Source organism: Vitis riparia, chromosome 6 (assembly GCF_004353265.1).
Source record: "Vitis riparia cultivar Riparia Gloire de Montpellier isolate 1030 chromosome 6, EGFV_Vit.rip_1.0, whole genome shotgun sequence".
Taxonomy (NCBI): Eukaryota; Viridiplantae; Streptophyta; class Magnoliopsida; order Vitales; family Vitaceae; genus Vitis; species Vitis riparia.
Genome location: NC_048436.1, coordinates 2,360,660 through 2,384,839, shown reverse-complemented (window position 1 = coordinate 2,384,839; position 24,180 = coordinate 2,360,660). Strand labels below are relative to the sequence as shown.

The 24,180-nt window shown below is 33.6% G+C and overlaps 2 protein-coding genes across 2 annotated transcripts in view; both read left to right on the top strand.

The window, feature by feature from the left end:
- Positions 1-1,760: 1,760 nt before the first annotated feature.
- On the top strand, positions 1,761-5,555 carry LOC117916707 (serine/threonine-protein kinase D6PKL2). The gene is made up of 2 exons (XM_034832853.1): positions 1,761-2,337; positions 3,775-5,555. Exons 1-2 carry the CDS (start codon positions 1,781-1,783, stop codon positions 4,568-4,570), a joined length of 1,353 nt encoding a protein of 450 aa, XP_034688744.1. The 5' UTR covers positions 1,761-1,780; the 3' UTR covers positions 4,571-5,555.
- Positions 5,556-17,183: 11,628 nt separating this feature from the next.
- Positions 17,184-24,180, top strand: part of LOC117916185 (peptidyl-prolyl cis-trans isomerase CYP71) — a 30,546-nt gene continuing 23,549 nt past the window's right edge. The window contains exons 1-2 of the mRNA XM_034832086.1: positions 17,184-17,471; positions 20,524-20,609. Of these exons, the coding sequence (XP_034687977.1) occupies positions 17,320-17,471; positions 20,524-20,609 (238 nt within the window). The 5' untranslated portion in view covers positions 17,184-17,319. The remainder of the gene's footprint in view (positions 17,472-20,523; positions 20,610-24,180) is intronic.

The following is a 24,180-nucleotide window of genomic DNA, read 5'->3' as shown; positions in this document are numbered from 1 at the left end:
TTTTAGGAATCAATTTCATTTTGCATCAGCCCTACCATATTACCATTTTCAGAAATTTTGCTAAATTAAGAGTAAAAAAATTAACCTAAAGGGCAATGTCCGAAACAAATGGAAATAGAAACTTAGAAAAGTTTCTAAGTTTTGGATGCTTAGAAACTTTGATATTTTATCAAAAATAAAAATAAAACCCCGGGATTTGGATGCTTCTCTTTCATTTTTTGTCAAAAACATTACCTTCGAAAAGTTTTAAGTTCGGTAATTGTTTTTTAAAATAGTTATAAAAAACAGTTTTTAAAAATTATTCACTAATATTTTATAAAATAAAATTCTACTTGAAAGCTTGAACTGTTTTTAATTATTTTTTATTATTTGAAATATGTTTTAAAAATAATTTTAATATGTAATGTTGTATTTTTAATCATTTTCTATGTTTGTAAGATTCTTTATTAAAATAATCATCACAAAACAACTAAAAGATGTTATTTAAAATGATACCTTTTGCTTTTTTAAGGAAAAAAAAAACAGTTTTCTAATTATTAAACATGTTTTCCTATTTTCTTTTTATTTTGAAAAACATAAAATTGTTTTTGAAAACATTGTCAAACAAGACCTTAGGACCTGTTTGACAACTATTTTTTGTTCTCTAGAGCAAAAAAAAAAAAAATATGTTTAGCAATTAGGGCTTGTTCTCTGTTTTTTCTTTTGAAAAACTGATAATATGATATTTTCAGAAAATATTATTTAATTATTTTATACTGTTTTCACATGTTTTTTTGATGCTTGTTTTATAAAATAGTTATATAAATATATAAAATGATCAAAAATAAAAATACTCGATAGAAAAATTATTTTTAAAACATATTTGAAAATATTAAAAACATTTTAGGGTTCCACATAGAATTTCGTTATACAAAATAACAAATAATATAATGCAAAAACTATTTTTTAAAATTATTTTCAAAAACATTTAACAAACAGGATGGACTCCCTTTTTTAATTAAATCATTGAAAGAGCATTCAAACAAATCAAACCTCAATAATTTTAAGAATATATAGAATCAAATAGGAGATCCTCAATCAAAGAGAGTTGTCTTGTTTTAATATGCCTCCAACTTCCAACTTCCAACTTACCCACATTTTTTAGGGTCATATCATGGTCAATACTTTGGCTTATAATAGAGTTTTTATGATTGGAGTTGAAGCTGGTTAATACCTAAATGTGGCCACTCCTTGAGAGGTTTTTAATTTATGGGACTGGTGGCTACTTGATATCCAAACCTGCCAACTTTTAAAAAGGGAGTTGTGAGCTTAATTCGTGTGTTTAATGGCATGTACTATTTCACCAGTGCCTCATTCACATTCAAACATAAGTCTAATCACTTTATGGCATCCTTTTCTCTGACCAACCCGCCACCTTCCTCTTCCTTGGATTTATCCTTATTTACTAACAAATCTTCATCTAGAATCATAGGGTAGATGAGAATGAGAATAAATTTTATTTTATTTTTTATTTTTTTTTATGATTTATTTTTATTATCACGTGTTAATATAAAATAGTTTGGAAAGTGTAAGAGAAAGGATATAGATGTCACAAGTTATTTGAAATGGTGGAAAAGGCAATTTTGGATTCCCTGCTTTAAATGGATTCGGGCCATCCGTTTGCCCAAACGCCACGCAACCCAAGGGTTCTGCAGGCCCACCTCTTTCCCCGGCCCAACACGCCCTCCCCCACCCTTCAAAAGCACTCTCGGTCGCGCTTTGTCTCTCCCAAGTCTCGACCATGGAGCCATGGCTGGAAGACTCGACGGACGACTCGAAAAGTATGAGCTTCAACTCCACTACCACTGCCACCGACATCAACCGCAGCACCAGCTCCGGCTCGGAGACCACTTGGACGACGGCTGCCTCTGGCGGTTTCCCCCCCGCCACCTCCAAGCCTCACGCTTCCTCCGGTGACCCCTGCTGGGACGGCATCCGCCGAGCCAGATCCGAATCTCCCGCCGGCGCGCTCTCCTTCTCCGACCTCCGATTCGTCCAGCGCCTCGGCAGCGGTGACATCGGCTCTGTCTACCTCGTCGAGCTCAAGGCTGCCGAAGGCTGCTCCTTCGCCGCCAAAGTCATGGACAAGAAAGAACTCGCCGGCCGGAACAAAGAGGGACGAGCCAGGACTGAGCGTGAAATTCTCGAAATGCTAGACCACCCCTTCCTCCCCGCGCTCTACGCCACCATCGACTCTCCCAAGTGCTCCTGCCTCCTCACCGAGTTCTGCCCTGGCGGCGACCTCCACGTTCTCCGGCAGCGCCAGCCGGCGAAGCGCTTCCACGAATCCGCCGTCAGGTGCGCACGTTAGCAATCTCCCTCTCTCTCCTTTTCTTTTTTATTTTTTTATTTTTCACAAAATCAAAACAATCAAGAGAAAGGATTCAGTGTTTCGCGAATACACGAGAGCACAGGTTTTGGAGTGTCAGTGAGAGGTAGGACCCAGGTTAGAGGGTTTTGATTTTCGAACCAGAAGTGGACAGAGTTTTAGCCGTGTGCCGCCAGTACACTGGAACATCATGTCTCTGGTAAAATTTGAGTCACATAGAGAGTGATTCAAGATATGGAGAGAGTTGACTATCTGATTCACGTGAACTTCATACGGTAGATGCTCATTGGTTCCGAACTTGTAGTCAAAACTGCTTCTTGTTTTCTTCCACTTTCCGTTTTCCCAAACATATATTTTACATGGTATCATTCTTCTTCCATTTTATCCTCACTGTAGCAACTGGCGTCAAAACTCAAAAGTCTTTTTTTAAAAAAATTGGTGGGTTGGAAATGGTAGAAAAACTTACATAGAAATCTAGCGATAGAGCCAACTCAGACCGGATTCAGCAGTTTCCTTGCGGCAGTACCAATTTGTCTTTTTCTTCGTCTGTCTTTTTCATCATTAAAAAGTTGTTATCTCTTTCATTCTTACGCTGCTTTCATATTAAAAAAGGTGATTGTAACATGTGCCATTGGAGATGATTTTAATCATCCCATTTGGATCAAATCCTTAATTCTCCTTCTCTTGGTCAAATTACTTGAATTAAAAAAACTCGTCTTTCCTTTCAAGTATTAAATGGGGACATTAATGCATATGTATTCAATGTTTGATTAAACAATAAAAAGGCACAGAGAACCAGGATCCTTGTTTTGGGTTCTTCTGCTTTTCCCAGAATTCCTGGGATTCTTTTCCATTTGCCTTATTTTGGACGGAAATCTCTTCCATTTTGTTTTCTGGGGTGATGAGAATTAATCAGTAAGTGGTGTTATAATCATTTTCTCATTGCTCCGGACATACCCAAGAAGAAAAATCTACAGAGTTTATCATTGGGGAGCACATATCTTTATCTCATTTTCCTTTTCAAATTTTTTATTTTATTTTTTTGAAAAAGGAACACTTTAATGCAACACAAAGGTGAGAGTATGATATTAGAATGGATAAGTAGTGAGTGTTTGGGTGAGCTAAGCAGCAGGGTCCCCATATGCTGCAGTAGATGGGGTTGGGTTACCTAATCAAGGCTCCTGTGGGATCTCAATCATTTTCCTGCTTAATGCTCATTATCGCAATTTTTTCGAAACCATGCTATCATTCTGTTTCTCAGTCCAAAACCCTGGTGGACCCTGGGACCCTGAACCAAGATACTGTGTCTTCCTCTTTTCTTTTCTTTTCCCCCCCTTTTTTCCCCCTAATTGTTGTTCCTATTTATTTGATTAATTTTTATAATTGTGTTACTATGGTGTTTTCAGGTTCTATGCATCAGAGGTGGTGGTGGCCCTGGAGTATGTTCACATGATGGGGATCGTCTACCGTGATCTCAAGCCTGAAAATGTGCTAGTTCGATCTGATGGCCACATCATGCTCACTGATTTTGACCTATCGTTAAAATGTGACCATTCCACATCAGTTGCTCAGATCATTTCTGATCAAAATCCACCCCTTGCACTCCCACCAAGTGATTACCCGGCTGATCCACCACCTTTCACCTCATCCTCATGCATTCTTCCCAATTGTATCGTCCCTGCTGTCTCATGCTTCCATCCCAAGCGCAAGCGAAAGAAGAAGCCAGGCCATCATGGGGGGCCTGAGTTTGTGGCTGAGCCAGTTGATGTTCGATCAATGTCATTTGTTGGGACACATGAGTATTTGGCCCCTGAGATTGTTTCTGGGGAGGGCCATGGCAGTGCTGTAGATTGGTGGACCCTAGGAATATTCATATTTGAATTATTGTATGGAGTGACACCATTTAGAGGTGTGGACAATGAGCTAACCCTAGCTAATATTGTGGCTCGAGCCCTTGAGTTCCCTAAAGAGCCATTGGTGCCTGCAACGACTAAGGACCTCATCTCTCAACTGTTGGTTAAGGACCCTGCAAGGCGAATGGGATCCACAATGGGTGCCTCAGCAATCAAACACCACCCATTCTTCCAAGGGGTCAATTGGGCACTTTTAAGATGCACGCCCCCACCATTCATCCCCCCACCTTTCAATCGAGATGTTGTATCAGATGAAAGTTGCCCGGAAACACCAATGGACTATTATTAGTGAAAAACCTGGAATCCTCACAACACACATACAACTAATGGCTTGATTGTTGGAAATGCAGCCTGCCAACACCTAGAAGTGAGCCATTTTGATTTAAGAACAGCTGCATTTTCTCACTATGCTCATTGAGAATCTATCTGTGAGAAAAGGAAGAAAGCATGTGAAGTTATTGTGAAAAAATAAATGTTGCTATCATGGAATTTGAAAATTGGCAAGTCATTGTTGGCTAGCAGGAATAAGTCTCTCATGTCTTTTTCTTGATATGTGACTGGGAATAAGCCCAAATATTTAATGAATCAGCATCGTTGGCTAGGCAATAATGCCTAAAAAAAAAAGAACAACTGGGGGTGTGATTTCCCACTTTCACATTGCTGTTGCCTTTTGTTCTCTTGGCTCTCAATTTTTTAGTGATATGCAGGGTTGTTTCTCAAATTCTCATAGTCAATGCTGGTGTTGGCGGCATCAGATCCTGACAAAGTACATTAGACAAAGATATTGGGTGAGGATGGAAGAGGCGGTGGCATGGCATGATCGTTGTCCATTGGGCTGGAGGGGGCCAGAGCGGGATGGGCAGGCGATGATGGAACTGTGGTGGTGTGTCTAATTGCGGAGAGCATGGCCCCGCCCCATGTGAATTGTTTAGTGAATAGGGAGATGTGGGGTTGGGCAGATGTCTATGAGAGGTACCCCTCGACTCTTGTTTTTCTTTTTCAAGACCTCATCACATGATGCTAGCATTCTTCCTTAATCATTGTATAAAAAGAAAAGAGAAGCTTGTACTGTTTATACTTCTTTAATTGCTTTTGTTGGTAGATGCAGTGGGGTTAGTAAATCTCTTTTTGACCCATTGCTTTGAATTATCATTGCCCTTTTACCCTGCTGGGTGGACTAACATTTGCTGTGTCTGTATCACCATGAGCTTGGCTGTACTTTGAACATTAAAAACACCAACCTAGAGTACTAATAAGCATTTGATAGTTTGAAATTTTCATTCATTTTGATAATGGGGTTTATCCATTGTTTACCATTTTATGGGTGTCATCTTTGTCTCATCCTGCCGAGGAGAGACCTAGAAAAAGAAAACATTGTGTTAGCACCATGAATAGAAGTTAGCAGTTTACAGTAGTAGATCCACAAGATCATATGAATGGGATATGGTAGCAGCCATGTAGGATTTGATACCAAATACAATTGAAATGGAGTGGTATATTAACCATAAGAAGTCATACAAACATGATGGAAATAAACGAGTAAAATAATAATTTTAACATATTCTATATCATTTTCTGCCATGAGTGAATCAAAGATACCTCGGGTTGAAAATTAATTAAAATCGATTTAATTTTGGTTGGAATCATCTTTTATTTCATTATCATCCTTGTTTTGTGATTGTGGATTTAAAGTCATATGAGGTGGATGGGGAGAAACATGATATGAGTAAGCTTTGTCGGATTTGAACATGTAGATAGCGGCATGCATATCTCAAAAATGTGTCTAAATCAGTTTGTCCCTCGGATATCATACACACTGGGACTAGTGAAAGATTGTCCATGCGTCAATGGTGATGTAAGAGATTGTAGAAGCTTAATTCCCTCTACAATAGTGACCAATGTGGAATTTAGCCTACATGCAATATACGGTGGCGGTGAGCAAGAGCCCTACCATTTAACCCAAGAATGGATTCATTCAGGGAGGATTGTGGATGAGCCTCAAAATTCCACCAATGGGGTGCGGTCCATTCTTGTTGGTGTCGTGGTCCGTGGCTTTGGGTCTAATTCTACTACACCCTTGTTGGTTGGTGTAGTACGCCTTCAACTTTAAAAATGTTTTATTTACCCTTTTTTAAGGCCTCGTTTGGGATGATTCCCTGTTTGGCTTTAATTAAAGGTGAAGTCGAAGTAAATTTTTTTTTAAAAGGTAATATTGGTGTTGTAAAAGTTTTATTAAATATTAAAGAATTTTTTTTATAAATCAAAATAAGATTTTACAAACAATAATATTTGTCTGGTTTTCATATTATACTTTTTTTTTAATCCTTAAATTCTTTGAACAAAATTTGTCAAATATATATAAAAATTCTTGTAGCAATTTAAAAAGATTATTTTTAATTTTTTAGATAATAGTTTTCATGAGTTTCACATCTTTTGAATAGTAATTATGTCTAAAGTGTTCAATTAATATGTTACCCTTGCAAGAGTTATTAACATTTTTTATGAGGTTAGATTCATTATAAAGTGTGATTTTGATGCATGGAGTGCCAAAATAGGTTAATCGAATTAAAGAGGATGAATAATGTGGATGATAATGGAAAAAGCAATGCAATTGGTTTGGATTGAAATGTGGGTTGATTAGAGGTAGCTAACTTGGAGTCAAGAGGAGCTCAAAAACCATATGTTGCAAATTCACATAATCATGCGAGAATTTTGCATGATTGTGCAAATTGGACCAAATGAGGAAATTTGTGTTGCGGGTTAAGAAGAATGTTCAAATAGATTTCGCATGAATATGCAAAATTTCACACAACCATGCGAAATGATCTAGAAAGCCTCCTGTTGTTGCTACTGCTCTACTGAATTTTGCACGACCATGCAAAAATTATAGTTCTCATGCGAAATGATTCAAGCTCGAGCGAAATGGTGATTTTGATGCTAAACTCCAGATTTGTGAATCCAGAAGGTTCTAAAAGACCAATGAGAGGTTGCCAAGTGTCTACTTGATCTTGACTTATAAATAGAAACTTGAATTTATCATGTAAAAGCTTTTTTTCACTTTTAATTGTAGAATTTTCTAGAAATTCTTTCTCTTAATAAAATTATCTATTTTCTTTCATTTTCTTACTAGCCAAACATGTCTCGTGAGACCAAAACTCCAAACATAAGTGGTTAATTCTTGTTTTTCTCGGAGGAATGAGGATTTAGAAGCAAGATTTATAGTAAATTAGATAAATGAGTTTTAATTGTTAAGATAATTTGATAAAATTGATTGATTAATTGAATTTTTGGGATTTTTTTTTTTAAATTGTCTTGAATGACTACTACAATGCAAACTAAATAGATTCATTAAATTCTTAAAGTTAGATTTGATGAAATTGAATAATTGCATTGTGTGAATCATTGGAAGAATAATTGATTATATGGTTTAAATTGATCTTTTGGATTAAATAACCTAATTTAAAGAGAAAATAGATTTAGATTTAAAGTTAAATAAAAAATCGGTTTAGATGAGAATTAGATTTTCAATCTAATTTGATAAAATAAAAAAATAGATCTCAACATCTATAATTTTCTCTTGTTTTACATTTTATTGTCATTCCTAATTTGAAATCATTGTTATTTTTATTTATCATCATCAATTATCAATCTAGTTTCATTTGATCATAATCATATCTTTTCCCCACATTCATATCTTAATTATCGAAAATAACACATCCTAGTGGACAACACCTAAGACCATTATACTACCGTAATTTTTGTTAAAAACCCTTTTTGATCAAGCAAGAGTTACTTTAGTATAATTGAATAAGGTTACAAATTTTGTTTTAATGCGATAAACAATAAAAAACCAATCGATCATGAAACCTTATTAATAAGAATCAATGATAATTATATCAAAAAAAAAAAAAAAAACAAATCCTTCAACAATTACACTCAAAATGTTCAAAATCCTATCAAACAATCAAAAAAAAAATATTTGACACAAAAAATGGGCCTTTTTTTTCCTCAAAACCTCCTTCAATCTATTAGATCTAATCTCTTATATCTATTTTGTTAAAGTCATTAATATTTTGCTTTAAACTTTTTTTTAAAGACAAAAAAAAATTGCATAGATCGAGGTATTTTTGTGTTTTTTTGGATATTTAAAAAAAAAAAAACTATTTTTTCTTACCTTTTATGGATTTCTTGCTAGATTCATTAAAAAAAAATGGTATAAATTGACAAGTTTAAGTACAATGGAAGATAACTAGCTTCAATGAAGTATTTTGCACTAAATGTACTTTGAAACTCAAGACTTATAAATACTAGTAATTGTTGTTAGATAAGTCAAATAATAAATGTACTTTGAAACTTAAGACTTATAACTACTAGTGATTTGCAAATGTTAGGTAAGTCAAATAATATCAGTTCCATAAGAAAATATGCATTCCTATTAAACTATGTTGCTAGCGGTTAGGCATTAAATTTGATTACAAATGGTTGTCACTAATCACCAAAATATCATTCAACTACCTAAATGGCCAAATGTTAGTTGCTTCAAGTAATAGCTTCAATAAGAAAGGAATGAAAGAAAATTGACTAATACAAGTGGACCAATTAATAGTCTAATCAACCACTTCCCTATAATCCACCAAGGCTACTCTTTCAATTTGCTTTAATGGACCCACTCTCAATCATAGTTTTAGCATGAGTTGAAAAGCCCTTTTTTGGATATTTCACTACATGGTTTTAGGTGCTTTTAAGGGATTAAAGCATGAATAGGATTTTTTTAATAGAAAACTTTTTGAAAATCTTTGCTTAAATGAGATTTACTTAAATCCAAAATTAAGGTATGGCTATGGTAAAATTTTCAAGCATGAATTGTCCTCATTAATTGCATTTTGATCTAACCTACAAGAGAACTAATGCCATGCATAAAGCTTGGAAGGTCTTCTCTTACAATTAGGATCCTTTTCTAGCATATATCATTCCTTTCTAATATCATTCAAACCTATTGCCAATTATACATAGTCATAGTTTCAAGTTAAGGATTAAATAGATTAATAATTTGTTTTGTTATAAAAAAATAAAAAATAAAATCTTTTAAGAAACATTGGGCTAATAATCAACGATGGCCAAGGTAATCATAGTGTCTAGATTTGTGGTTAAGATCGAAATCATAAAATCAGAATATGCAAGAGTATATGAATGGTTAATTGAGAAATCTCTTAATTACCAAAGTAGGTCCATTTTAACACATAACAAAAATTTGGCCTCCTAATTTATTTGTGTAAATATTTTAATGGCAATGAGATACTATTGAAGGTAAGCAAAAAGCTAATTTTGATCATGTTTGGGATTATCTAATGTATTTGATGGTAAGACTTGATGAGAAAAGACATTATGTAAAGATATAACATGCTAACATTGGGTCAAAAGTAGGAAAAAAAAATTGTAAGAAAAATAAGGTAAAGAGTGCACTTAGCAAACATGGTGAGTTGGAGATAAAAATAAATAAAAATAAAATACAAGATATTATATGCAACAAACCACCAATTACCAGTGGATTTAGAACCTATAACATTTACAATGGTATTGGCATTCTATGTGCTGATGTTATAGCTAGTGTTTATAAAAGGGAAAACAATGTAAGAAAAGTACATTGACAAAACATATTAGAAGTATCAGAAGGAGATTCACATTGAGTATATATGTTCATCACCCTGTAGGGAATTTTGGATTATTTTGTTCCCTATCCCAATATCATATTAGGTGTGTGTAAGTTTTCCTAAGCTTTTTTAGATCCTATGCACAACAAAATACAAGCATTCAAAAACTTTTCTAGGATTTAGAAAACAAATTTAGCGTGCTTACCAATGATGTGGATGTTCCTAAATCATTTCATTTTGGTGAATAACAAAACAAAGTTGTCAAAAGTCTTATAAACTCAAGATCTTTCACTCGATAGCTTAACCTCGAAGCTTGTCACTTAAATAATGGAAGTTTGGTGGGTGGAGGCTAAAGATCTCTATTTGGAATGTGGAGAATGATAATAGAAGTTTAAAACCCTAACCATTAAGGGGCTATTTATGAGGTTTCTACTAGGTTTAAGTGACTTGAGCCTACCATGGGCTTGAGTCATTTAATATAGCTCAAAAATGATCTTAATTGATTAATTAACTCAACTAGGCTATCTAATTAATCAATTAGCCCAATCCAAATATATCGTTTACTAACTCCTATATAAACTTACGAAATTACCAAAGCACCCTTATACACATAAGTGAACCAAGAGTCGATTTAATTATCATAAATTGTGTCATTAAGGTATATGGGCTCGAGTAGGGACCATTGGAATCCATAGGATAGTTTTGACTCCCTCATAATCTAATTTTAAAGTTGATTCAACATCCTGCTATAAAGAATCAATCGTACTTCAATACCTTATGTAAATAACAACAAAACACTAAGTGCTTGAGTCATTGACCTACTATCTATTATATGTAGTTTCCCCATGAACTGGTATTTGTAATCTAACAAGGTCAAAACTATCAACCTCTCAAGATTACTTCTACCATCCTTGAGTTTTAAATCCTCTTATAGTGTGATTAATTGACATACCCTAACTCACAAAGAGCTTATGTTAAGTTCCATTTAAAGAACCACTATGACCATAGCTTACTTAAATACATCTCCTTAAAATTACCCAAAGGGACACACTATCTCGATCCTATGAGATATTATTTATGATGTTTCTATTGAGAATATCTATTGTTATCAGCTTCTATCAACATTGAGTTAATCCATTGGAAATATATAATCACTTTAGGATCTCACTCATAAGTCAAAACCACTATTAACTTGGATGTAAATTCAATATTCTCTCAAGGCTGAGAAACAATACAACATAGTAGTGTAGTCATGACTACCCAATTACCTTATGTCATGATTCATCATAAGTCTTGTCTAATGTGTAATTATATACACTATTGCACTCACCATGAGAATCTCATCTCGATGGTCTAGACCAACCATTCCTCCAATTAGGATGTAATGCATTATAGTCTCAAATGGGTTGCCAAAGCCCATGAACCAGCAATGAACAAATCATGTACTTGCAAGGAACTTATGGCTTAGATCTTTCGTACAACTCTTAATGCACCTAAGTCATGTACAATATAAGAGAAGGAGGTTTGAATACTCATAAGGTACAATGCATGGAAAATAGATTATAGCACAATTAGAACTTTATTAAATAAATAATAAACTTCAAGTTTGTTACTTCATGTCATGCTTTTAAGGGCTCTATCCTAACACACCTGTCAATTGAGTGGTGAGAATATGTTGTTTAAACTTCAAACTAGACTTCTACCAATGACAACTTTTGTGTATAATAAGCAACCAAAAAAACCTAAAAATGTAAAAAGAAAAGAATAAAAAAAGATAAATCAAACAAAAATGCAAGATATTAAGGAGGTTTCATATGTTGTGCCAGTGTAAGACAAACAACCATCAAACCACTTATCGAAAAAGTCATCTTGCCACTCATACTAGCATGTACCAAGGTGCCTATTGCCTAGCATAATAGTCAAGGAAGAAACTTATTATCTATCAACATTGTATAAAATTTTCACTTATCTTATTTTGTGGAACATAATAATATGTTTTGTTCTTATAATGATTTTAAGGTGTTCATTGTAGGTTATGAAGAATGTTCTAATCACTCAACCAACATAATTGTCCAAAACTTTACCTCCATTATTGTTAGTATTCTCAATTATTCCAATGTTACTAATATAATGATTTTAAGATTTCTCCTTAATAAGACACTTTATATCATGCTCTTTAATACCAACATAAGCTCATAGGCAAACAACCACTTTTAGCCTCTTTTGGGCTTACACAATAAATTGGTGAGGATCGAACACATAACCTCCTATCAAATAAGGTTTTATAAACAAGGTTTTAATATTATGTTTGAACTACTAGTAGTAAGGTAAAGTAATGAACCAATTATTCCATTGTAAAGTAAATTGTTAATGGATTTACCTTCTTTATCTTTGGCAAGTTTGATGGATAGGTTCATTGAACTAGTAACAACTTTTGGATCGTCTATTTTAAATCTGATTAGAAGGATTTTATTGTACCATGGACTACTAATTTGGATTTATTTCTAACAATGATGTAATTATCATCTTTTTTTTTTTTTTTAGAACCTATTTGTTCATAAGACCAATTAATTTAAAGGCATAAGGACTAATTTTCAAACTAACTTGATTTATTTTAAATTGATTTAATTATTTTTACAGGACAATGATTTAATTCTCATCATTTTTAGCAATTATTTAATTCTCATCATTTTTGGCTTCATGAATATTTTTTATTCAATTTGAGCTAAAAAAGTGAGATTATTCAATATGTTTCTAAGGGAAGATCTAATTCTCACCCCACTATCTAGATTACTTGTGATTTGATCTTATGGATGATAGTGACAAATTTTCACTACCTTAATGGATCTTGGTTTGAGCTTTCTTCTTATGGTGTTGGTAGCATAAGAGGCAATTGTTCTTTGATTACTTTTATCTTCTCTATTTATTATCATGATTAATTTTCAATTTGTTCATACTTTTTTCTAGATCTACTTCATTATTAACTTTCATACAATGTAAAAGAGATGGGTTAAACTTATCAAATACCATAATGATAAAGCCTTAGAAAGCATGACATGATGTAATCAATTTTAGTTTCATTAGTAAATTCATTTATTATGATTATTGTTCCTTTTATTTGTTCTTATCTGCATTAATTGTCTTTTAAGCACCATGATATCTCATGGGATTGAGATAACATGTCCTTTTAGGTGATCCTAAAGACAAATAATCAGGAAAACCATGGTCGTATTAATTCTTTAATTGGAATTTGACATATGCTCCTAATGAGATATGGTATGTCAATTAATCACATAACATGGGGATTTATAACTCAATAATTGAAGAGGTAACTGTGAAACAAGGCTAATTAAATTAGAGAATCACCCAAGAGGAGGTTATTAAAAACTTTTTTAAAAAATAACAATTAAAGCAACAAAACAAACAAATAATAGAACAAGTAAATAAATAATTGAAATGAGAAATGCAAACTCTTTTAAAAGTGGTTTAACAATTCGCCTACGTCGACTCTCCTTAATCTCTTAACTGAGTGAAGGTTTCACTAATCACCAAGCCTTTAGACACTCTATTGGAAGCAGTAGTAGGAAACCTCGCACATATCATGTTAATCTTTGATAAGGTCTTGCACACGCAACAAAACATTTTTCTTTGAATTCTCATTTTTGCATATGTCTACTATTATTTCAATAAAGATAAATCTATAAAAATATTAGCAAATTAATATTTAAATTGTTAATAAATTAATAATCTTAAATTATATAAATAAGTAAGACAAAATTAAAAAATTAAAAAAAAACATTCACAAGTGTGAAATTAAAAAGTTCAAAAGTGTGAAATTCAATATGACAAAAAATTAAAAAATGAAACCACATTTGCACTTCTAACCAGGGATGACAACGAGACGGGTTTTTTCGGATACCCGTCCCACCCCGCCCCTAATGGGACAGGGTTTAAATTTAATAAACGGGTTTGGGACGGGTATGAGATTTTTTTTAAAACTCGGGACGGGTTTAGGGCGGGTTCAGGTATTGCTTTATCCCACCTCGCCCCGCCCCGATTATATATAAAATTAATTTTAAAATTAAATTTAATTTAAATTTTAAAATTTTATTTTACTATTTTTAATATATAGATAATAATAATAAGATTTAATAAAATAAGTTATAAAAAATATAATAATTTTATTATTTATAAAATATATCTATTTTAATGTAATTAAAAAATTTAAAAGTAATTTAAAAAAAAAAAAAAAAGCTAAACAGGATGGGGATGTGAATTGTTTTTAATAAACGGGGCAGGGTTGGGATCGGGGCTACCCGTCCCGAACCCACCCCATTGTCATTCTTACTTCTAACTTCATATTTTTACATTATTGTCAAAGTATATATTTTTAATTTAAAATAAATAAGAGTATTAATTAGTAAACAATAAATTTTCATATATAACATTTATATACCTATTTTATAATTTTCAATTTTAATGATTTTACTTGTGTAAACTTATTTTATAGTTATATTTATTTTATATTTTATATTTTATGGCACAAAAAGTTCAAAAGTGAAAGTGAAAAGTGAAATTGCCAATGAAAAACAGTTTTAGTTCAAACGTGAAATCGTATTTTCCAAATGCAATTTGATATTTATTTTTAAAAATAAAATAAAACGAAATAAGGTGTCTATTTCATGGTAAGGAAAATGTCATTCTAAAATTAGTTTGGAAATGAGATTTCAATGGATTTTTTTTCCCCTAAAGGACTATTTTGGTCCAAAATTTCAAAAAGTTGGAAGTATATAAGGACTTGTTTGGTAATTGTTTTCCAAAATAATTCTGAAAATTTGTTTTCTTAAACAATTTTTAAAAATTGTTATCTGATTCTTGTGGAACAAAAATTTGTTTGAAATTTTAAAATATTTTTAACCTATTTTTAATATTGTTAAAAATAATTTTTATATGTAATGTTTTGTTTTCAATTATTCTACATGTTTATATAATTATTTCTTAAAACAAACATTAGAAAATAAGAGAAAACAACATAAAACAATTAAAAGATGTTATTTGAAAACACTATGGTCTATTTGGTTGTTGTTTTTAAGAATTATTTTCTGTTCTTGAAAACAAAAAACACTGAAAACTTGTGTGGGAAAGGGGGTGATTTTTGTTTTTGGGGTTTTCTATGTTCTCGAGAGGCCTCTTTTCAGAGAACAAAAAAAAATTGTTTTGGTTGTTTTCTTCACTGTTCAAGGAAGAGTTGTTCTCCGTGTTTTCTTCTCCTGTTTTTTTTTGTGTTTTCCTACATGTGGTTTCTCATTCAGTAGCAAGAAATGAATTATGAAAATGGCAGCCATGTTGGCTAACTATGGAGGTCTTGGCGTGAGTGAATGGTTTTGGGTGTGAAAGGCGTCGACGACCGTGCGGTGCTTTGAAGGGCAAGGCCACATGTGGAGATGGCGTAAGCGGCGATGCATGGTACGACAAGTCTAATTCTGAGATTCTCAAATCCCAATTTCAAACCACCAATCTTGTCCGCCATTAAGATTAAAGAAAAAGAAGAACTATTCCCGTTTAACCCAACCATTACCTCATTTGAAGTCTATGAAGATGAGAGATCACGGGATGAGGACTCCCTTACTTCACTACAATTGACGAACCGCATAAGCTTTAATGCCAATGGATGGTGACTCATCGTCGTCGACGCCGGGACTGAACAAGATTCCTTCTCCAGCTCTGACGACCCTCGATTGGGATTCGGGAGAGAGCTTTGGGTTTGGGGATTTGCTGGTGGTTGTTGGGATAGGGAAAACCATATTTGGTAAACTTGTAATTTTATAATTTATAATGCAGGTCAAATTTAATATTTGGTAAAGTTATATTTGGTAATTTATATGTAGCATCAGATTTAATATTTGTTAAAGTAATATTTAGTAATTGATAATTTATACATTATAAAAAAAAAACTTGTAAAGTTTATAATTTATATGCAACATCAAATTTAATATTTGGTTTTTATTTATATACAATATCATATTTAATAAATAATAACATGGTTTATATAAGATACATTAATACGATGATCAACTCCTGACATGTATTTATATGGTAAATATATTATATTTACATTTGAATCATTTTTAATTATTATATCATGTAATTTTTTTTATTCTAATAATATTTTAAATTGCATTAGGAAATCAATAATTATTTTTAAATGGTATAAAAATTATATTTATATTTGAATTATTTTTTATTTAATTTTTTTTTTTTTTTTACCTTATTTATCTATATCATATTCCATGTTCATATTTATCTACTAAAAGTTAACAAAAATTATAATTGGTGTAAATAAATTTGAGAATATTTTTTTTAATTTTAATAAAATGTGAATTTAAAAATTATTTATATGTTTAGGATATCAAGTTAATTGAAGAAAAAAACCTTTAAATATTTTTTTTTTATTTTACTTGTTCTAAAAAACTTTTTTTGTTAACTCAACCAAACATGTTTTTTTTTTTTTTTAAGAATAAAAACTGTTTTCCAGAATCCAGATCCCAAACACAATTTTATTTTTGAAAACACCAAAAACTGTTCTTAAAAACTATTATCAAAAACTAGTTTTCAAAACACAACAACCAAGCAGGGCCTATATTTTTTTGTTTTAAGAACAAAAAATAGAGAACAATTTTTTATTAATAAACATATTTCCTATATTTTTTTGTAAACAAAAAATTGTTATAAAAAAATAGTTACTAAACATACCTTTAGGTTTGATTCACAACTATTTTCAAGAACACTTTCAATTCTCCAAAACAAAAGGAATGATTTAACACGTTTGATAACTAAAAAACTGTTTTTTATTTTATATTCTTAAAAGTAAAAAACATAATATTCGATGATAACATTTTTTAATTGATTTCACTTGTTTTTTGAATGTTATTTTCGGTTCGTTTCACTTATTTTTTTAGAGCTATTTAAAAAAATAATTATATAAACAGGTAGAAGGATTAAAAATAAAATATTATGTATAAAAATCATTTTTTTTAGCTTCCAAACAGATTTTTGTTTTATAAAATATTTAAAAACTAGTTTTAAAAATTTATTTTCAGAATTATTTCTAAAAATAGTTACCAAACTGGTATTACATTTTAATTTTATTTATTTATTTTGATGAAATATTTTTATCACTATTTTATTTTATTTTAGGATTATTTTAGAAATTAAGAATAAAGGATGGCACACCAATTTTCAGCTTGCCTTGGCTAACAGTGTTAGACGCCCAGCTTTGTTGCAGGACTCTTATGATCTAGGCCAGTTTTCCCTGAACATTTCTCTCTCACAAAACTAGGGTTTTCGATTTCTTCTTCTCTTTCCCTTCAACCGTGAAACCCTAGAAATGGAGGAGCCTCAGAACGGTGACGGAGGCTCGGCGGTGCCGGAGAACGACGACGAGCTGGTTGTCGGACCTGGTCCAGCTCCTCGCTCTCGTCCTAAACGCCCTCTCCAGTTCGAGCGGGCCTATCTCGATTGCCTCCCCTCTGCGAACATGTATGTACGCAACTTTTTGGGCATTTGCATTTGATTAGATTGTCTAGGGTTTAGGGTTTAGATAATATAGTTGTTTTGACATGCATTGAGTAGCGGAAAGTTGAATGGTTATGTGCTTTTGTTGATTGAATTATGGTTCTAGTGGTTGAAGTTGCTTAAATGCTGTTTTGGAATTTTGTTTCTGTATTTAGAAGGTAAGAAAGGCTGAAACGATGGAGAAATGGTTTGATGCGTGCTTACTACTCATAAAAGAAAATAAAAATTGGTTTGATGCGTGCTTGATTTTAGAAGAGAAAATGAGGCCATGATTTGAACGGGAATAAGCATGAAACGCTGCAATGGCGGCCCTATTAGAATTATAGTTTGAGAGTTCTCTAGAACTTAACAAATAGGTTCTCAGAAAAATTTGGCCTTTTTGAAGTCAGAGACTTCTGGAGTGAAATTATGAAGTTTATAGAAGTCGGACTTGATACTTGATGCTAAAGCCTGTAAGTGCATGAATGATTTTTCTGTTGTTTTATGTGCTACTTTAATAACATTGCAACACCAATAAAATGGCCAGTGAAGGTACCTCTCGGTAGAATAGCATGGCAAAATACACAAGAACAAAGTAATATTGGTATCAACTGTTGGGATATCAAATTCATGAGCCTTACTATGGAACTGGGAGGCAAATATTAAAACATGAAATGAGGGTATTTGAAATTTACTCTGGTTTTATGCTAAGGAGGCCAGACGTAAAATCTATATTTTATCGATTTTTTTTAGAAAGAAAAAAGACCTTCATATGATATTTATTAACCTAGAAAAAGGCATACCTCCTTTACAGTGTGCCGTGTGCTTGGATTGTATTCCTGGACCATCCGGTTCTTCCTTGTCCCCATTGCATTGGGGCTTTGGCACAAATATTTTAGTCTTGTAGAGGTGAATTGGGTCTCACCTTTCTTATTAGTTTGTTGTGATTTAGGGTTGATTCCTCATCCTTCTTTTATATTTCTTTATCCTTAATTTAATAAATTTGTTGTTTCTGATTTTTTTTTTAAATACAAAAATAAAAAAATTGGGTCTTACCTAGGAGTGTGGTAGACATGATGATTATTGCCTTTTGGGTGGTTGGAGGCCTTCTAGAGGCAAGTGATTTATCTTGCTTTGCTCTAGGTTATTTGTCTTGAGAGTTGAGAGATGCAAGGGTTTTTGAGGATAAATGGTGGTTAATGAAAGGGAGGCTTTGTGTTTTGTCCTTTTCTTTTGTCGCTTGGGCTTTAGTCACTTATGTATTTTTGGAACTGCATTAAGCTTGATCATACTAGATTGGAAACTTGTGTGTCCATCTAGGAGGAGTGCAAGTTGATTGGAAACTTCTATGCCCATCTTGGATGTGTGAGTTGAGTGGAGACCTTGTCCAGCAGGTGTACTCAAGCTGAACTTTGATGTTTATTCTTTGGATAACCCAAGTCAACAAGGGATTAGAAGAGTGATTAAGGACCATTATCCTAGTGTGTTGACGGATTAATCTAAACCTGCTGGTCCAGGATCAATTCTTAAGGCGGAGATTCAGGCTCTTTTGTAAGGATTTGCCTTTTTTTTTTTTTTTTTTGATAAGTAAGCATAGAATTCATTAAAAAGAGGCAAAAAAGCCGCAAAGTATACAGGGGTATACCAAGCTACTAAGGCCTCACAAGCAAAAAACCAAAAATAAACCCACCACCCCTTGTCTGAAGGCTAACCACTCCAGAAATCCTATAAGGGAATTCGGCTTCTCACCCATATACAATTTAGCCCAACCCCAAATGTTACATACAAAATAATATTTAATTCTCTGAATTACTAACTCCCCCCCCCCTCTTAAAAGCTAGCTTATTCCTTTCCTTCAAAACAGTCCAAAAAATAAATAACGGAATTGAATTCCAAAGTTTTTTCCTTTTTTTCCCCACAAAGGAACCCCTCCAACTGAATAAAACCTCCTTTATAGTTTCAAGAAATGCCCACTGTACCCCAAACAAACCCAAAACTAAGTCCCACAGCACTCTGGCCACTGTACAATGAACGAGAATGTGATTTACATTTTCCTCTTCACAAGCACACAAAAAACAGCAATTGGGGAGCTGCCACCCTCTCTTCTGGAGTCTATCAAGAGTCATAATCTTCCCCCAAGTGGCTTCCCACACAAAGAACGCAATTTTAGTTGGAACGCTCTCCACCCAAATTTTATTTTTCGGAAAAACGACCGTCAAAGGCCTATCCAACAAGCTGTAAACTTCCTTTACTCTAAACTGCCCATTACCTCCTACCTTCCAAAAAACCGAATCTTCCTCCAAAGTTATACTGTGACCCCTCAACTCATGAAGCAAGTTGCCTACCATATCCAATTCTCAATCGTTAAAATCCCTAATAAACCTCAAATTCCAATCTCCTCCTCCAAAATTTTGGTCCCACATTTCTTCTATTGTCGCCTTCCTATGAGCTGCCAAAGTAAAGAGGTGCGGGAAACTTTGGGACAGCACTGTATCCCCACACCAAAGATCAATCCAGAACCTAATTTTATTGTCTTTCCCACTTTAAACGCCAAATTTTCCCAGCACCATCCAACTTCCTTCAAAATCTCCTTCCAAACCCCCACTCCAAACGCACCCATAACCTTTTTTGTCCTCCAACCGAAATCCTCTTGACCATATTTCGCCATAAGTTAAAAACCTAAGATATTCTATTTTTTAAAAGTTTTGATGTAAAATTCTCTTCATATCAAAACTTTTAAAAAATAGACTTCAATAGAACTCCCCATAAGTAAAACAAGGAAAGAGTGAAATTTATTTAGTTTTTTGATAGGCGAGGGAATTATGAAATTTATGGCTAGGAAATATGTAAAAGTTCATATAAATGCATAACAAATTGAGGCTGGTACAAGTGCTTTTAGAATCATATTCATGGCTAGTACTATTTCTTTTTAATGCTATTACTGCTGTGTCCTTCTCTCTTCAAAAAGTGAACCATAAAGGCATAACAAATTGAGGATAAAATACATTTTGTTTAACTTATGAATCTTCTTCTATAGGTATGAGAAAAGTTATATGCATCGAGATGTGGTAACACATGTTGCTGTGTCAGCAGCAGATTTTTTCATAACTGGAAGTATCGATGGTAAGGCTAAGATATTGTTTCTTTCCTTGAAGTTTTTTAATAAATCTGTAATTTCTTTTATGTATATCAGTTACTTTTTGCACATGTTGCATTGCTGATTCATAATTATAGACAGCTTTGGAAGATACTGATCTTGGAATCGGTTTTTTGGGCTTTCATCAAGATATGTTCTATCTTTTGATTTTCCAAGCTTTACTGAGTTGATTGTGTTTTTCAAAATTGTTTTAACTTCTCAAATAGAACCTACAGCTGTATGTATATGAGGCAATTTGTTGCTAAGCTGCTTCTCAGTTCCCATGGTATGACCAATGGGGAACTCCATTGGCTTTGGGTGCTAGCTCATGTGGAATTGTATTCTATAGGATGGGTTCTAATAGGAGACTATGGTTGGGTTTTTTATTTTCTTTTAGTTGTAAGCTTGCTACTGGATTTTCAAGTTATATATTGGGTTTTTACAATTTGTAGACAGTTTGTGAATATATATTTTTTCTTTTCCTTTTTCTTTTATCTTCTAAACTTTGATTGATAGAAATCGTCACCTAGGTGGCACCTTGCCTTTTTAGATGGTAGTGATATGCATTGATTATATACAAATAGGGAATCATTGTTGACATTGAAACATATAAATAGTTATATACCATGATTACTTCTTTAAATCCTTTTTTATATGTTTATTTTTCTATCAGAGACAAACATTTCATTCTCATGAAATAAGTACAAAGGAGGATGAGAAATCCTTCCTCCATAATACCAACCACTATAAGACTCTGATCAAAAGTAGAAAAACAACTATCTTGTCTAGGAAGCAGGTCTTTGCTCATCTAAGGGTTCCAATTACAAAAGCAATATTCAAGAAGGTAGAAGATCCCCTACAAAAGAAGTCATATGTTTGCCTTCTTGCTTTTCTAACATATTCCCTACATGATTAATTGAGCAAGGAATCCAACAAAAAGAGCACCCTATCTCTGAAGCAGCAAAATAAAAATGCATCTTCCTAAAAGGTTGTAGTCTTTTGGCCAACTTCTGGCCTTCTTCAAGGCTAGAATCTCTGCCTTAATTTTTAGGTCTCTTCTAACATAGTTAAAGAAAGCTGTTAGTAGTGTACCATGATGATCCATGAATATTCCTTTAATTCCTAGTTGTCTTGGATTTCCTAAGGAACACCAATCAAAATTCAAATTGACGCAAGAGGAGTCCGTTTAGAGAGTCTTCTGATGCGATCTAGTTGATCAGCATACTAGTTCCTAGTCTAGCAATATAATACTCAAGGAGGTGCCCCTAAATGATGCTCTAGTTGATGCCTAAAGAGAAGGAGAAATTGATTGAATCTCATATTGCCTCTAAAATTGTTCATCTATCTTCAAAAATCTTTGCATTCCTGTTTAGCAATACAATCCAAATTAATGTGAGACTAGCAATACACCACAGTGACTTCCCTCTGGAAAGATCTCCAAAACCTTTGTAGGAAATTGTTAGCATCCCCACGACACTCCTAAGTGAAACCCAGTCAATCCTAGCAAGTCCAAACAACTTATGCCATAATGCTAACCTGTAGCAAGTCATTATTATGAACCTTCCTGCTTGCCATTAGCCATGCAAAGGCCTTGAATTAAGGTGGAACTTTGGACTTCCAAATGAAGTTTGCTAGAAGAAAGGATCTCAAATCAGTGGAAACAAAGAGGCTTTCTAGAATGAATTGACTAAGAACATGCCAAATGATGTCGCATGAGAATTTGGTCCTTGACATCATTTCACATGTTTTTTATAGGCGACATCATTTGGCATGTTTTTTTTTTTTTTTTTTTTTTTTTTTAAAAAAAAAACATGCCAAATGATGTCGCCTATAAAAAAACATGTGAAATGATGTCAAGGACCAAATTCTCATATGTGGGTAGGTGGAAGATAAATACACATGGACTCTAGTTGGCATGAGGGTGGTGAGTTCTTCAATTTCATAACAAAAGGACTATTTACTCAATGGCCTTTCAAGGATGCTGAGAAGACCACCTAACAATAACATTAGCATCTCATCCATTAGAGTGGCTTATATATACTCAAAATGATCTGGTGCCATAAAGCATTTTTCTCCCTAGGGAATCTCCACAACCACTTCCCTAAGAGGGCTCTATTCTTCAAAGCTATCCTTATGCCCAAGCCGCCTTCACCCTTTGGCTTACACACTTTATCCCACCCCACAACATAATCTCTCTTCCCTTCCCTAACACTTGACCAAAGGAAATTCCTTTATCATCTCACAATCATAGTAGCCACTTTGACTACAAACTTAGAAATGGAAAGAAAATAAGAGGGAATATGGGACAAGCAAGACCAAACTATAGTTAATCTTCCACTTAGAGACAAATAAGCCTTTTTCCAACCATAGAGCCATTAGAAAATCCTACCCATAATTGGATCCCAAAAAGGTATGGTTGTAATGTTCTGATTAGACATCTTACGTTCTAATGAGGTAGCCAAATCAAGAACTAGGTCTGGACCCATATATACTCAATAGGGTACTCTTATATGGAGTTATCTTCAACCTTAAAATGTGCTTGACTATCAACAAAATTAGTTTAGACTTTGTAAGTCATTTGAGCTGGTTTGTGAGAAGAATATAGTGTCATCCACAACCTGTAAATGAGTCACCTTTGTCCTACCTCTACTCATCAAGAAGCCCCTAAAAAATGCCTCTCCTCTACTCTCAACAAGTCTTCCTAAAACCCTATTATTCTAGAAAACGACCACTCCACTAGATGCTCCCTTGGCTGCCACCACTCCCCACTTTAAGAAATTTGTCCACCCTAAGGCTCCTCATTAATTAGATCATCATCTACTTGACTTTAGTTTCTTACAAGCAAACCAAATGAACCCTTTGAGACCTAATTAAGAATTCTTTTATATTGTGTTTCTCTCCATCATTTACCCTTATAACATTCTAAGAAAGAATCTTTAGCTTCATTGACCAACAAAAACTAGCTCCCTTCAACTTTTGCCACTCTTCTCTCTATTTGATGCACCATCATAGTTGACTGTGCATATAAACTTTCTTAGCTCTCTGTCTACTCTTAACAAAAGGTTGATCTTCCTCTTGCTCCTTGGGGCCAAGCCTCTATTACTCCTTTTAGGCCTCCATCCTTTTAAACAGAGCCAAAATCTCATTTTTCAAACCCCTTAATAGGCATATCAAAGAACCTAGTAAACCTCACTAGCTTGCTCTCTTGCCAATTAGCCTCTAAATCCACCCCTTTTAGACTTTCATTAAAGATCCCCATTACTTGTGCCACCTCCTCGGGTCCTCACAACATTCTCTAGAAACTCCATTGAGCTCCCATTTGGAAGAATCATCTTCAATGGACCACAATAGTGTCATGGTTCCCCTTTGAAGTTCCCTCTGCAATAATCTCCCCACCTATTGACCTCCTCAAACCTCCCTCAACATTAAAGAAAAGAGAGAAAGTCAGTCCCCACCCCCTGAAGAAGCAAGAAAAGGAAACAAATGTACAATCCTAGTCTCGTTTGCCAAAAGGGCCTCCTCTTCCGCCATTGAGAACACCACCTCCCTTTGGACAAT